The sequence below is a fragment of the Parasteatoda tepidariorum genome, chromosome 4 (genome assembly GCF_043381705.1).
Source record: "Parasteatoda tepidariorum isolate YZ-2023 chromosome 4, CAS_Ptep_4.0, whole genome shotgun sequence".
In the NCBI taxonomy this organism is placed as follows: Eukaryota; Metazoa; Arthropoda; class Arachnida; order Araneae; family Theridiidae; genus Parasteatoda; species Parasteatoda tepidariorum.
This window is the reverse complement of record NC_092207.1, coordinates 41,010,827-41,026,225: the sequence shown is the minus strand read 5'-3', so window position 1 is coordinate 41,026,225 and position 15,399 is coordinate 41,010,827. Positions and strand designations below refer to the sequence as shown.

At 27.9% G+C, this 15,399-nt stretch overlaps 1 protein-coding gene across 2 annotated transcripts in view; it reads left to right on the top strand.

Annotated features, from left to right (window-relative positions):
- Positions 1 to 15,399, top strand: part of LOC107438670 (teneurin-m) — a 468,170-nt gene that overhangs the window by 429,149 nt on the left and 23,622 nt on the right. For both annotated transcript variants that reach the window (XM_043039103.2, XM_071179700.1), the window contains one exon: positions 12,388 to 12,653. In XM_043039103.2, coding sequence (XP_042895037.2) covers positions 12,388 to 12,653 — 266 coding nt within the window. The remainder of the gene's footprint in view (positions 1 to 12,387; positions 12,654 to 15,399) is intronic.

Sequence of the window (15,399 nt, the reverse complement as noted above, 5' to 3'; positions counted from 1 at the left end):
AAAAATAAAGATTTAAATAGCAAAACTGAAAATAATCTTGAGTTTTCAAATGTTCTTGAGACTAAATGTGATAATGGTGCGCAACATTGTCAAAATCATGTTGACGGAATTATGCAAATTCAAGATGATGAAAAAAATTCCCAACTTCAGGAAATTTTAGAAGATTTTTCAGATATTTTTGCTAAAGATAAATATGATGTAGGGACAATAAGAATTGAACCTCAAAGGGTAAGATTAACATCAGACTTACCAGTATCCTTACGAGCATACAAAACTTCCCCAAAACAACAAGAGGAAATAGATAAACAAATTGAAGAATTTTAAAGCATAATATAATTAAAGAAAGCTCTTATAAATATATATAATACATAAATATATATACACACAACAAAACAACAAAATAAAACTATTTCAGTCAACGGTCTTTAAAAAATGGGAACTTGTTTCCTATTCTGTAGAAATAAGTATAGTTTTTTTTTTCAGTTGAAAAAAATATCTAGTTTTTGCCTTTTCTGAGCATTTTTCTTTAGAAATCGCTTAGTAAATTTATAAAAATCGCAAGATAATCAATTCAGAATACGCAAAGTCGATTAAAAACATAATTCTTTGCAAGATTAAATGAAAAAAAAATTTAATTTTAAAGATTGTTCGTAGACAATAATTGTCAAAAGGGAAAATATGAATATTAATTTATGCTATTAGATTCTTCGCATAAATTCTTTCGAAACGTGTCTTTAGCTCAGCAGGCCGTTTATTTTTTTCTCCCTTTAAGCTTTAAAGGGGAAGATACTTAATGTCATTAAGTTACTTTTTTTTTATTACTTTAATCGCTTAAAAACTCTAATCTTCCATTTTTGACGCCGAATAAAAATTAGTTATGCTGTTTAATGTTTTATTATAAATTAACGTTTTTGCGATAAGTAAAAGAGTTTTCATTCAAAATATTTATCGTGTTCATTAATAATTCAACTGATCCATGCAAAATGTTTTTGACAATTTTTTGTTAACAAACTTAATACTTTAGCCACATATGTGTTTTGTTTTGATTAACTGCTTAAAATTTATTCTTACGATGTTAGGAAACATTCCAACTGTTCTACAAAAAATTCAAATTTAAAAAATATGAATTAATCAAAAAAAATTAAGAAAAATTTATGAGGGTTATGATTTGGCTAGAGAAAAAAATTCTTAGATAATTACCGTACTGTATTTCCCAGGAATTCTGGTTTTATAAGTTACAGTTCCTATTGTTGTTGTTGTTGTCGTGTCTATGCATACGGTGCTAGTGCAAAGATTAGAGTTCTCCAAAAGTCTTGATAACAAGATTGCAAGTTCTGTAGCCCGATGGCCGTGGAGAATTTCGATGGGGGGGGGGGTGCTCCAAGTTGAAAGAGGGAGCGGATAATGGCCTGGCAGTCAAAAGCATGGTCTGGAGTTAGTTGCAAATGATGACAGTACTTGCAGATGGGATAGGATTTTATATTGGTGCGTGAGATCTTCATACCTTTGAAATGTCCAGTACGTAGCCTAGCTATTGTAGAGGAGAGGTCTCTTGGGCAGTTTAGATCGGGGATTATTGCATTGCTAAAGAGCTGGTTGAATATCCTTCGCCTGGCGACAGCATTCGCATCTGCACAGGTGACAGCTCGAGGTTGGTCATCGATCTGAGTTCCTATTACCACACATTTATTAAAAAATGCAAAACTGAAAATTAAATTAAATCTAATATATGGTTTCTGTGCCATGTTCTCAGGTATCGTAAAAAGATTATCAAATTTTACCACATTTATAAAATTTTATCAAGTAATATAAAACCATATCTGCGTTCCATTGCTTTTTGTTGCTTCCACTGAGCTAAAAATACAGTAAATTGTATCATTTTCCAACTTTTGACCATACTTTTTTCCTCAGTATACGTTTTTAGATTTCCATAATAATTTTTTAATTGATATTTTAAATTCACATGTTTGAAAATTATGAATAATAAAGTAAAAGCTTAAGTAATTATAAATAGTCCATATTATTTTTCGAAAATAATGTGATAAAGCAAAATATCTGAGGATTAAATATAAAACATTGAAATCCTCAGATATTTTGCACATATAGCACCTCACAGGGTTAAAATAAAAATTTAAAGACTGAATCTAATGTGTGTTTATGGGTTTAGCTTTTAAAGTAGTTAAGTATTAAATAAATTAATTATTACATAGATTAATTATTATATGTATTATTTATTACATAGATTAATTATTATATGTATTAATTATTACATAGATTAATTATTAAGTGATTAATAATTATTAATTATTAAAGAATTCAACAATAATTATAATTACTGCATTGACATTGCTTTGTATGCAATAAATACACATACATTTACCTAGAGAATATCAGATTAATACAATGTCAATTGACAATTAATGTATTTTTTATATGGATTTATTACATAAATTATAATAAATTATTATTTAAATGACAATAATTTGCATAAAACCATCCCGCCTTTTTTTTATTAATTTACCCTTTAGTAACTTATAAATCTCCCTGTAGAAAGTTACATTTCAAACTGGACTCTGATCCACATTGCGAAACCAATTATCCCTTATAAGAGTAGGTGTAAAGAGAAGAAAAATTATCTTTGCCGATTGGAGAAACCGAAAAGGGATAAATAATTTAAAATCACGCCTACAAAAAAAAAAGTGGTCGCTATTGGAAGAAACATTGACAGTTATGATCAGTAATGACGAATTGTATTTACTGATTTCTTCTTTCATCTACTATGTGGTTATATGATTGGCCGAAAATTAATTACTTATTTCGTCATGCATTACACCATAATGTTATGTATAAAATTACGCTAATCGTTACGCTTATACGCCTTTCCTTATTTTTATAGGATGGAAGAGGATAACGAAACAAATTATCGGATATATCACTTCTGATCACTATGTTCCGCCCCACAGTTGTAATTGGTTAATTTTTAAATCTATTTCAGTTGAAATCAAAAGACCTAGTAACTTATTATACTTATTCTTATATCAGTATAATTTTGAAATCTTTAAACTTGTTCTCCAAAAACAATTCCACAAAATATTTTTTTTCATAATTGTTATGTATTTTCTACAGTTGCATCGAAACTTTATATTGGAAAACTGTGTTGTTTAGAAACAATTGTAAAATTTAGTTTCTCTTTCCTGTTTAGTTGTTTAGTTATTTTTTTTCTATGGCATTTCTTGAGTTTCTTTCAAATCCAGTTTTGAAGTGCTAAAATGTGGTTTTTGTATGTGATGATATGTGTGGCATTTTTTTATTCTTTGACATTGAATTGAGTTAAAATCAGTTTGGAAATGCTGAAATGTACTTATCAATGTGGTATATATTTTTTTTTCTCGAACATTTTCCTGAGTTCTAAACTCAGTTCTAAAATGCTTTTTTCTTTTTTTTCTTAATTTTGTTCATTTAATGAATCATAAGTTACCTAACCGTGGGAAAGGAAGGTGGAAATTTTCGAAGAAAATTTTGGATCCGCAATTAGCAGATCCACTGAACTTGAGTTTTTTTCTCTGAGTTTCCCGATTTTAGCCTCCCCTATTTATCGAAAAACAATTCGAATATTAATTTTCACTTTTTCGCTTTAAAAATATCACTTTAGAATAGGAAGGAGCTTACCGATTAAACTCATATTTATTGAATGTTACAAACGACGAGTTATAAAATAATTTTGAAAATAGTTCAACATCGAACTGCTTTAAACAAATTAAAAGATTTCCAAACTGAGTTATCAACAACTCTTTCTAGAAAAAGCTAAAAAAGAATTAAAAATAGAACAATCTAAAAAGCGAAATATTGAGTTTCATAGATGGTCAATTTGATAGTTGACTAATTTTGATTAGACTGGCTTGCAAACTTAGCACATCGGCAAATTTAACCTTCAATCTGTTAGTAGTATAAAGAAGTAAAACTATTTTTTTCCGTTTTTTGCAATTTACATCTATGACAATACAAAAATTACAAATAAAAGGTTGCTCCCTTTATATTTTACTTTATAACCGTCGTTGAACAGCCAACCCAGTTTTTGGGATTACGACTACTAATGTTCAACTCCGTAGCCTTGTAGTTTTGAACCCAATCCAGAAGACAAGGGAACTCCTGGATCAAGTATTGGGAGAGTTTTGGGAGAAACCGCATTTGCGTTACATGGAGAGGAAGACCACAAGAACCGCCTAACGGCAAGGGGAGTCTAATCCATGATCCGTCTACCATTTAGGATATTTCACGTCAGCACGGTGGTTGGTGCAAGCCGGATGCTGAATTCGTATCGACCAGCCATCGCCGGAATCGAACCCCGGTTCACCTCATTGGAAGGCGAACGTTCTATCCCCTGAGTCATCGCGGCTCTTGCTTCCTTTATAGGGATGAAGAGATGCATAATTTTTCAGTTTAAATTAATATTTTCTATTTAATGTTAGTTAAAAACAGTTTCTTCTTTTCATTATGCGGCTCAGAGGTATTTTTCATTCTAAAATGTTTGACCATTTATACTTAATACCTTTTTTTCCTTCAGACTTAATAACTTTTATACTTTTTTTCCTTCTAAAAATTATGTCCAACTGTGCAACTTTTCTTTAAAGAGGAAGATATTTCTTCTTTGCTCACAGCTCAGAACTTACGCTACAACCATTTCGCCAGACATAAAAAATAGAGATTTTTTTATACACAATAATTCCACGTATCTTTAAAAACATATCAAAATAAAAATAAAAAGACTCCTAAGTTTTTTGCATATTTTTTCTTTTAAAATCTTTTGAGACATTTTTGCAGGAAAAAAAATAAGAAAACAAACGTTGATAGTTTGAATATCCCTCAGCGAAACATTGTCATACATTCATCACACATTTATTTGATCCCATTAACTATAAACTACGATGGGAGGACATTTAATTCCAAAATAATGTAAACAACTTTTTTTTCCTCTATTTTTTTTCGTTAACACTCCATTTATTTGGACTCGTACCAGTCAAGCTTCGATTCTCATCCTATATCACATTTTTTTTTCTTTCTCCCGAATTTCAACGCCGTCTTAAACGAAAAATGAACGTCTTCGGAACTGTAACCCCGGGGATGGTGGTGTTAAATGCTCTTTGCCCAAGAAGGATTAAACAGCAATTTTCTCTTCAATGTTAAGCTACTGAGAGACGGTTTTTGTCCCACCTTACTTGCTTCACCCTCTTCCACCATTAGAAAAACTGTTGTAAAAACCTTTAATCTTTTGGAAGCCGAGTAAAAATATGACAGAGATGCAATTTTTATCCATTTTTCTATGCTGCCTTGAAGGAAATATGTATTTTTAAGCTTAGAATGTTTTTCTAATGCTCCCTCACCGTGCACATTAGAGAAGTACTCCATAATTAAAATCACATACATGCTATAAAGAAAGAATAAACCTTAAGATGCAAGTTTTGGAAAATTTATCTTGTAAGAAAGTATGACGTTTTGCTAAACTTTTACATAAATCAAAAAGTTTAAGACACTCTTTAAAAAATATTCAATTTAAATGATTTATTAAATCGATGCTAAAAGCAAGCATATTGTTTTTTTTTAATGTATGATAGCTAATGACTGATGAAAGTATGCAAATTTGTAAGAATTTTAACTTAAGAAAATATTAGAATTTTTTTTTCTCTTTAATAAATAAACTATCGAACGTGATATGTTAACGTTCAAGCAAGCTGTACGGATTCTTTTTTTTTGGTATTTAATAAAAAAAGGTTCGCATTAAGCAGTATATTGCTACAAGATAGAATATAAAAATGGTGATATATAGGGTAAGCTTGCTATCATTGTGATGGTTCCTCTGCTGGGCTATCTGTATCATGCTTTATTTATTGATAACAAGTGCTTCACTCCTAAAATTAAAACTCTCACTTGTGCTGTATTTTATTAACTTAAAGAATCATTTTGTCACGAAATAACGTGATATGTGACAAAAAGTAAACTTTTAAAACTATGATGAATCAACTTAATCAATATGAAGAATCAACTCAATCAATATCAACTCGGAAACTCATCGCAGTGCATTGTGACAGATTGTTTGCAAGAATAACTACCAGAAGATAGAAAATAAAGTAACGAAACAAGCCGACAGGTCAAAGAGTTGGCCTCGAATCAGGAAGATCCCAAGTCCGAATTCCACTCCGGGCATATGTGTAAATTATCTCTTTGTTCTATCGGTTCTTTTTGTGTTGTTTGAGTGACATTGATCCATCTATTTAGTTCCCACACTTAGTGATTATTAGAAAAGTTAGATACATAGGTGCCACGAGTTTTTTTTTATTTTTGAAAGAAAAAAACAGAATTGCAAAATATTTCTTTAATTCTGACGAAATTCCAGACCAGAAGATAGAAAGAAGTGACGATCGTTATTGCATCTCTATGACGAAAATTTTGCTCGGAGCGTATACTGGGAAGCAGTTCCGTCAAAAACGAAGAAAGTTTCGTGAAATTAAGCATCCATTTTTTACAGTGTTTGAAATCGTCATCGTGAACGTGAATTAATTCTCGTTCACACGAATTTCCCGTAAAATAAAGTACAAATCTTGCACTTTTTAATTTGTCAAAGAGCACAAATTTTGTATTTCAAAGAGATTGTAATAGTCTTTCATTTGTAACTGATAATAAAAAATTAAAATACAGCGTTATTTCTGCGCATGATTGCTTACCTTGTTATAACAAAATTCGCGAATGTACTACTTCCCAATTGCTAGCTGCCTTTAATTGGTAACCCATCCACATAAGCAATATTAAAGGTTAACATTTTGCAAGTTATACAAGTTAAATAAATAATGCTGTTGAATCTGATTTTGTAAAACCTAATCAAGAGTCATTAAGTCTAAATTAGATTATAATCTAATTTATTCATTCTAGATTTTTTCATTCCAGTACAGACATCAAAAATATCAAAGTATTAAATTGCTGAGAAATGGTCACATAGACTAATAATATATTTAAACGCTTTACTGATTAAAGTTATCTGCTTATTCATAGAAACTTCATGCCCCAATGAAGGCGAAAGTCTTCTTCATAGAGCCGAGCAATTTTAAACACATTTTTTTCTTAAATATTTGCATTTTGTCTTTTAAAGGAAAACTTTTCACTTTAAAAGTGCCATAAGGGTGAGCATTTTGTATTGCTTTAAGAGAAACCAACATTTGCTTTGGTTAAAAATAATAAAGCATGAACCATGATTAACGTTTAATTATTGTTAAACGTTTAATAGTGTTGTTTTAATTAATGTAACTATAATCTTTTCATTCAAAATATTTTAAAGATGGGCAATTAATTTGGTTGAGATTGAAGCCAGCGTAAGTTGACTTACGAGGTGAAGATAAGGATTTTTGTTCTTGATGAGTATAGATGATAGTAAATTAAAAAAAAATTTCCTGATTCGAGATTTTTTCCTGATTTCCTGGTTTTCATATTTTTCGAAAGAGGACAGAGCTGGAATTTTTTAATTTCACTTAATTGTTTTAAGGATTTGGCAATTAATATTTTTTGGTTATTTTAACTGTAACTTTCTTTGATTTGATTCTGTATGTAGACATGTTATTCTGAGTGTTTTTTCTCAGTGTCCTTTTGACTTAAATTATTTTCATTTTAAATTGTGTTTCTCTGAATATTCAATCGCTCAGTCAATTTTCAAATAAATAATTAAAAATGTACTTTTGAAAAGCATATATAAAATGCTCTTCCTCCACTTTTGATAACTTTTCTTAAAACTTTTTGTAAGTGCTTATAAAACAGTGAATGGTGATAAATTGTTTTTGATATAGATTAGAAAAAGATTTAATTTTGCAAAAAAGGAAAAAAAAAATTTTAACAAGGTAAAAAAAAATATCAAAATTATTGCAAAGTTAAAATTTGAGAATATTAATGAAATTTTCTAGTCATTATAGAAATTAATACTATAGTCAACTAAAATCCATACCATCCATCATATTATTCAAATATGAATGCTTACAAAAAAGCTTTAAAAAATTGCAGAAATAAAAGAAAGGTTGGAAGATTTATAAAAAAATGATTTATAATTAGGAGGAAAATTTTAAAAAAAGAGAAATATGCAAAAAAAACACAACCCTATTTTAAAATGCAATATTGAGCAAAGGAATTTACAGGTCAAAAAAACTATATAGTTTTTAAATTTACTGAAAAGGACTATTTCAATTTTTGATTTTCTAGTTAAAAGATGCGAAAATATATAAAAATGTGAATAAGAACTTTTTTTTTTCAATTATACTTAATTTTAATAATTTGGTTTACTTATACTTAATTATTTTGAAGATAAATAGTTGCAATGAAATTTTTCACACAATTTTGTTATTGGCATCGTTACTACATAAATAGCAGTTTTTTTTCCCTATAAAACCATAAATTAATTTAATTCTCGATTTAAAGGAAAATAATGAAAGAGACTTTACAACAAATCATGAGAAAATATATAGAATCGTGAATAATAATCGTTTTTTATTCAATTATACTTCAATTGAAAAAAATGTGTTTTACATAATACCTTTTTGAAGATAAATATTTTCAATGAAATTTTCCACACTATTTTGCTATTCGGTATCGTTATTACTGAAATAATTTCAATAATAGTTTTCTTCTTCCTTTTATAAGAAAAAAATTATAAATTAACTTAATTTCTGATTTAAAAGTAAAATAACGAAAGAGATTTTTTATAACAAACCATAAAAAAATGCGTAAAATTACGAAAAGTAAAAATTTTTTACTCAATCATAATTAACTTTGAATAATTTTATTTTACATAAACCTTTGAAGATAAATAGTTGCAATTAAATTTTTCACACTATCTTATTATTGTAATCGTTACTACATAAATAATTTTACTTGTTTTTTTTTTCAATAAAAACTCATAAATTAACTTAGATCTCGATTTAAAGGCACGTGACTGTAAAAGAGACTTTTAGAATAAAGCATGAGAAAATACATGAAATTGTAAATAATAATCATCTTTTTCATTTAATTGTACTTAGCTTCTGTTTTACATATAGCATATTGAAGATAAACAGTTGCAATGAAATTTTTCGCACAATTTTTTAGAAGTATTGTTACTAAGGAATACGTTTCATTGGTAGTTTTTCTTTTCTTTTAAAATGCCATAAATTAATTTTCGTTTTATATTCCGAAGAATTAAAGAGATATTTACAACAAAGAATCACATAAAATACATCAATACTGCATAATCATAATTTTTCGTTACATTATACTTATCTTTAAACAATCTTGTTTTGCATGTACCCTTTTGGAGATACGTTGCAGGTAAATTATTCGCACCATTTTTTATTGTTATCGCTACCCTAAATAGTTTCATTGGTATTCTTTTTCTTTTAAATAAATGCCCTTAAATTAAGATAATTCTTTATTTAAAAGTGAAAAAATGAAAGATATTCTTACAATAAACCACGAGGAAATAAAATAAATAATAAAATTGTGAATGATAATAATTTTTTACTCAACTATACTTAGATTTGAATAATTTTGCTTTACCTTTTTGAAGGTAAATATTTTCAATGAAATATTTTCAACGATTCAAAGATAAAAGGATAAAAGAGGTTTTTACGACAAAGAACGTTTAAAGTAATTCAGCAAAACTCCATTAAAATATTATATCCGTCTAATTAATGAGAAGAATGAATAATGAGGAATCTTGTGCGCAGTTTCAATCTTTAGAAAACTACCTGAAACAACACTTAAGTATTTAGAATAATTAAAAAAAAAGAAATTTATTTGTTTGTAGAAACTGCAAAAAATTTCAAAGAAAACAAATGCTTGTTTTTACCTTCCTTTTTTCTACATTCTTAAAAAGACTTTCCTTAAAAAAATTCTAGAGCACTCTTACCTACTGTAGTAAATATATATTTTTGTTCTTTTTTATTTGCATTTTAATATCCAGATTGAAGTTTTTGTTACTCAAATGACGAAAAAAGCTTAAAAAATGTTTAAGAAAATATGTTTTTCTTACTTTCCTGTTTTTTATCGTTCTCATTGTTTTTATTTTCTGAAAGCGTAATTAATGTTTGAAACTACAGTGTCACTGGTACTTATTAATTTTATTTCTTTCTCTACAAAAGAAACAGTGCCTCAATTAAGAATCTAGCAAAAAGCTCCGAAAAACTTTTTTTCTGGGATACATTTTTTTTTTTTTTATTCAATCATGAAGCGAGTATTTTTCTCTTTTTTTCGTTCTAACACTAAGGGCTCAAAATGATTAAAACAAAATGAATGACAAGAAAAGTATAAAAAAAGAAACTTTTCTTGTGATATTAATTTATTTGTGGCTATGTATTAAACATCCTTAATCTTTAAAACTTTGAAATAAGTGAGTATAAATTTTAATTTTGAATGAAATTTTTTTTTCTTCAATTCATTTTGGTGAATATTTTTTTCGCAGTCTTTTTGATGCTGCTAAAATATTGCTTTTTTTAATTTGTTTTAATTTTTTATTGCCTGAATGACAAGATTGCGCAATTAAAATCAAAGAAATATTTTTGCGAAATTGCTTTTTTTCAAGCATTTACTGCCTAAATTAAAACACAAAATACAAACAAAATTACATATTTTTCTCAGCAAATAGTAAAATTCATTTTTGAGTCCTATGCTTATTTTTTCTTAAAAATTACTTTTGGAATCCCATGCTTAAATATATAATTTCTTAAACGTGAAAACTAAGAAATATATAATTCATATATGATAAAATTATTTTCTCTTTTTCATCAAGATATTTGTAAAATAGCTAAATTGAATGAATAATTTATGACAACCAACAAAACATATTCAATAATTCTGAATTATAAAGTTTTTTTTCTTCCGTTTTATCAAGAAAAAAAATTAAATTGATAGTAAAATAACTAAATTGATTGCAGAATAACTGAATTGAATACATAATTTATTAAATGAGACAAACAACTAATATTTAATTTATTTGGTTTCTGAATAATTATAATAAATTTTCCATTTGATAAAGATAACTAAATATCTAAATTGATTGATACAAGAATAGGGGAGCATTAAACATTAAAGAGTAACTGACAAAAATAAAAAAAACTGAGCAATCTTTTTTTTATGTGTTATTTTTTTTTATCTAATTTCTTTTTTAGTAAAATTAATTTTTTAAGAAAGCTAAAAAAATGTTGAAGGTGAATATGGATAGTTCACAAAACAAAAAGCATAACCCCAATTAATAGCTTTTATTTTAACTATCGGATTTTTTCATACTAATAGTTAATTTACTTTCTCTATAATGAAACATACCATTTTTATGACGTCTTTGGATACTTGATTTCAAAATATGGGTGGTTCCTACTTTCTGAAAAATAATGTCCCCATAATATTTGTTAAGAGAGAGAATTAAACATTGAACCCCTTAATTTTTTGCTTATTTTTCTAAATCTCTGGAACACTCTAAGTGATCACCGTACAATAGAATAATTTTTTTAAATAAAAGTAAAACAAAATTTTTTTTGATTGTTTTGTATGCACAGTGCGCAAAATAAAAAGGCGTACCACCCGGAATAACTTTCAATCTAATAGTCGGATCCTCACGTTCTAAAACTCAATCTTAAATGTTATTCAGAGAAAGTATGTTTTTTTTTGTCTGATTTCCTAACTTAGAATGTAGTCTGCACTAGTTAATTAGCTTATTTGAGGTTACACCCTCGAACCATTAAGATTGAGTCCTAGAACGTGATCATCCAATAGTTAGATAGAAAGTTATTCACAACGGTTCGTTCATTTTTTTTTAGCACAATACAATACATCTGAAACTTATTTCCTTCTTAGGAATCGCGGTGTTTCTTGTTGTTGTTTTTTATACTGTTATTTCCGTTTATTTTTTTGCGAACGGTACACTTACCTAAAGGCACACTTAAATAAACGTACACTTAAATAAAGGCACAATGCGTGTAAACTTTATTTCTTTCACAGAAGTCATGGTGTTTTTTTTTTCCTTTTTCTTTTTTTTTAAACCATTAAATATGCTTTCTTGAGGAGTTTAAACATGTGGATTAGCATTATATTTTCATAAACTCTTTACACTTCATCCTCCCTTTCTTAATATATTTGCCGATAAGTAGAGGAATATCCAAAATGATTCTCCCAGCCCTCTTTTAAATAATTACTTTTTCTGAAAGAAACATAAAACCTTAAAAAAAAACTTAAATATAATAGAAAACGATTCGCGAAAAAATTATTTCATAATTTTTTCCAAAGTCAATAGCGTCAAGAAAAATAAAGCATTCACTTATTATTGATTACTACACATGAAACAAAAACATATTAATAAATTAAAACATTGATCATGTATCTTTTTAGGTCCAGTTTTGATTAAAACTACTATTCACCAAGATGGTGTTATAGAAGTTGAAACACCATGGCAACAAGGCTTAGTTTGGGAATCAGTGCCACATCCTGTCCTAATGGGTACACTTCCGGTCCAAGCAGGAATGTTCCCCGTTCCCTTGCGCCTCACTTCCTTTGATGAAGATGATGAAAATACCATGTCTTCCTGGAATTACGATATTAAATACAATCGAAAAGATAAGGAGAAGACCATTGCAGCAGTGGAGAGGGTTCTTGTGGTACGAGTACATTTCATTTATTTCTAAGATAATATATTTTTGCTCAATTTTGTTCTCTTAACAAGATTACATACATATTCCTTTTCACTCCGGATTGGAGCATAGGGCTTCTATCATAGCCTTCCATCTCACTCTATTTGTGGTCAGATATTTTTCCTTTCTCTATGTCTTTCCTGTTGTCTTCAATTTATTTACAATCGTCCTGAGCCAAATACTTTTAGGTCTTCTTCTTTTTCTATTGCCCAGAGGGGTCCAATCAAACATTTGTTTTACTTTAAATTTTTCTTGTTTGCGCAGAACATGACCAATCCATATCCATTCACGTTTTTTTAATTTCCAGATCAATCTGTTTCTGTTTTGCTCTTCTAATGATTTCTGCATTACGAATTTTATGGAACCACTTGATACGCAAGATTCTTTTTAACAGTTGTTAAATAAATTCTTGAAGTTTTTGCATGTTATTTTTATTGCAGTGCCATGTCTCAAATCTACATAGTAGGACAGATTTAACATTATTGAAAATTTTAATTTCTGTTGAATTTGTTATGTTTTCTTTCCCACAATTTATTAAGAATAGCTTCCAGTTTTGTTTAATCTATTTAGAATATCTTCATCAGCTTCTTCTTTGTTGTTTTAAGATGCGTAAAACTGCTTACCTCCTCTAGTTTATTATTTTTTAAGAACATGTCTTAACATGATTATGTTCTAATTTTACTATTGAAAGAAAAATATGAGAACAAAAAATTAATATTAATTTTTCTTTCGCGTATTATTTTTTATTACTCTTTTCAAAGTATTGAGAGTAAAGAATAAATAATAGCTCAAAAAAATTAGTTTTAAATTAATCAGATACAACTAACCGCTGATCTCTTATATTTAAAAAAAAAAATTTTTCCTATAGAAAACACAGTTTTTCTTTCGAACTTTTTTTTTATTAAACTTTTCAAAGCATTGAGTGTAGATGATAAGGAGTGGCTAAAAAAGTCACAGCCTTTTAAGTCAGAAATTTTTTTAAGTCAGAAATTTTTTTAAAAAAGTACTCGATTTCTTTTATTCAGATTCTTACCTGTGAAACTAAAATCAATTAAAGGCACTAATAACAAGACGTACTTTAAAATTAATCAATACTAATGATTACTAATTTTTTATATTTAAAAAATTTGAATTTTCTTATTGAAAACATGGTTTTTCGTGTATTTTCTATTAAACTCTTAAAAGCATTGAGTGCAGGGGATCAGTAATGGCTAAAGAAGTCACAACCTATTAATTCAGTAAATTTTTAAAAAAGTTCCGGATTTCTTTTCTTTAAATTATTACCTGTTAAATTAAAATCAATTTAAAGCGCTAAGAGAGTTCCATTCATATATAATGAAATAGAACATGAATTTTAAGAAGAAACATGAATGTTATACAGTCAATAAAACGCCAAAATATGGCAAAACAAGACGCCAAAAAAATCTTATTTTTAAAAATTGGCAACTAAGATTTAAATCATCAAGAAGTTGCTGATGTATTTTAAATTAATAATATAATTCTTTTTTTTTCTTCAATAATTTGTATCTTTACCCTTTTTCAGTATTGGTTGTTGACCAATGGAATGAATTCATTTTTTTATGAGTTCTATTAAATACTGCTTTATGTTTGCAAGTTAACTGGTCAACCAAACAAATACCTTCTGTTTATTACGCATAAGAACTTCACTGAATATGTCAAATCTAATTCCATCCTGATTTTTTTTGTAATACTTAGGTAGCTTCTTCACTTTCCTTTCTTACAGTCAATAAAACAGCAGCCAGTTAAAAAAAATATAAAAACATTTCTTCCGGTTGTAATAATTTGGGGCAGTTTGATTATTTTTCCAACAATATTTGATTTGCAAACAAGAATTTTGGCTCTGATATTGACCATGAACCTACACGGAACTACATTCTGTTTTCAGGATGTTATATTAAGTCTATCAACAAGTTAAAATAACTTTAATCATTATAAAATATTTTTTTTAAAAAAAAAATTGTTTAAAATCTGTTCAAACAACATTTGAGGTCTGTTTAACTACCAAATTACTGTTGAATAGAAAAGTTACTTTTGATTAAATCAGGACACAAAATCTGTTTCAGACACTTGGAAAGACGCCAAAATATCGATCAATACATTTATTTGAATTATTTAAGTGTCTGGAAAAGCCGACTGCACTTAATAATCAGCCATATATCTTAATGCGTTAGCTTTTGTGCTAATACTCGAGTTGATGAATGCACAGTGCCGCCAGTGACAATTATAATTCTCGCCAAACAGGTTACGATCTTCTGTTTCGACTTTCCAATATGCCATAAAGTCCTTCGATCCTTCTAAAGCCATTATGAAGTTTCGCTAAAAGAGAGTTCCTGTAAATAGAACTTTAATGAACGAAAACTCGAATCAAAATTCATTCATTCTTTTAACAAAATGTATACGAGAGGAAATTCATTTCTGCAAAACAGTGGAAGCAAGAAAAGTAATTCCCGAGAAGGAAAAAAAAATGGTGGAAAAATGCATGTAAAAAAGATAAATAAATAAATCTTCTTCACTCTTTTTATACTTATTATTAAATTTATGGACAAGTTAAAATAACTTAAATAATTTTATAGTTAAAAAAAATTTATTTTATATACGTCCAAGTAGCATTTGAAGTTTCATAACTACCAAATTACTAATCATATGAAACTTTACTTTAGATTAAGTCATCTATTTTAGACACTTGGAAAGT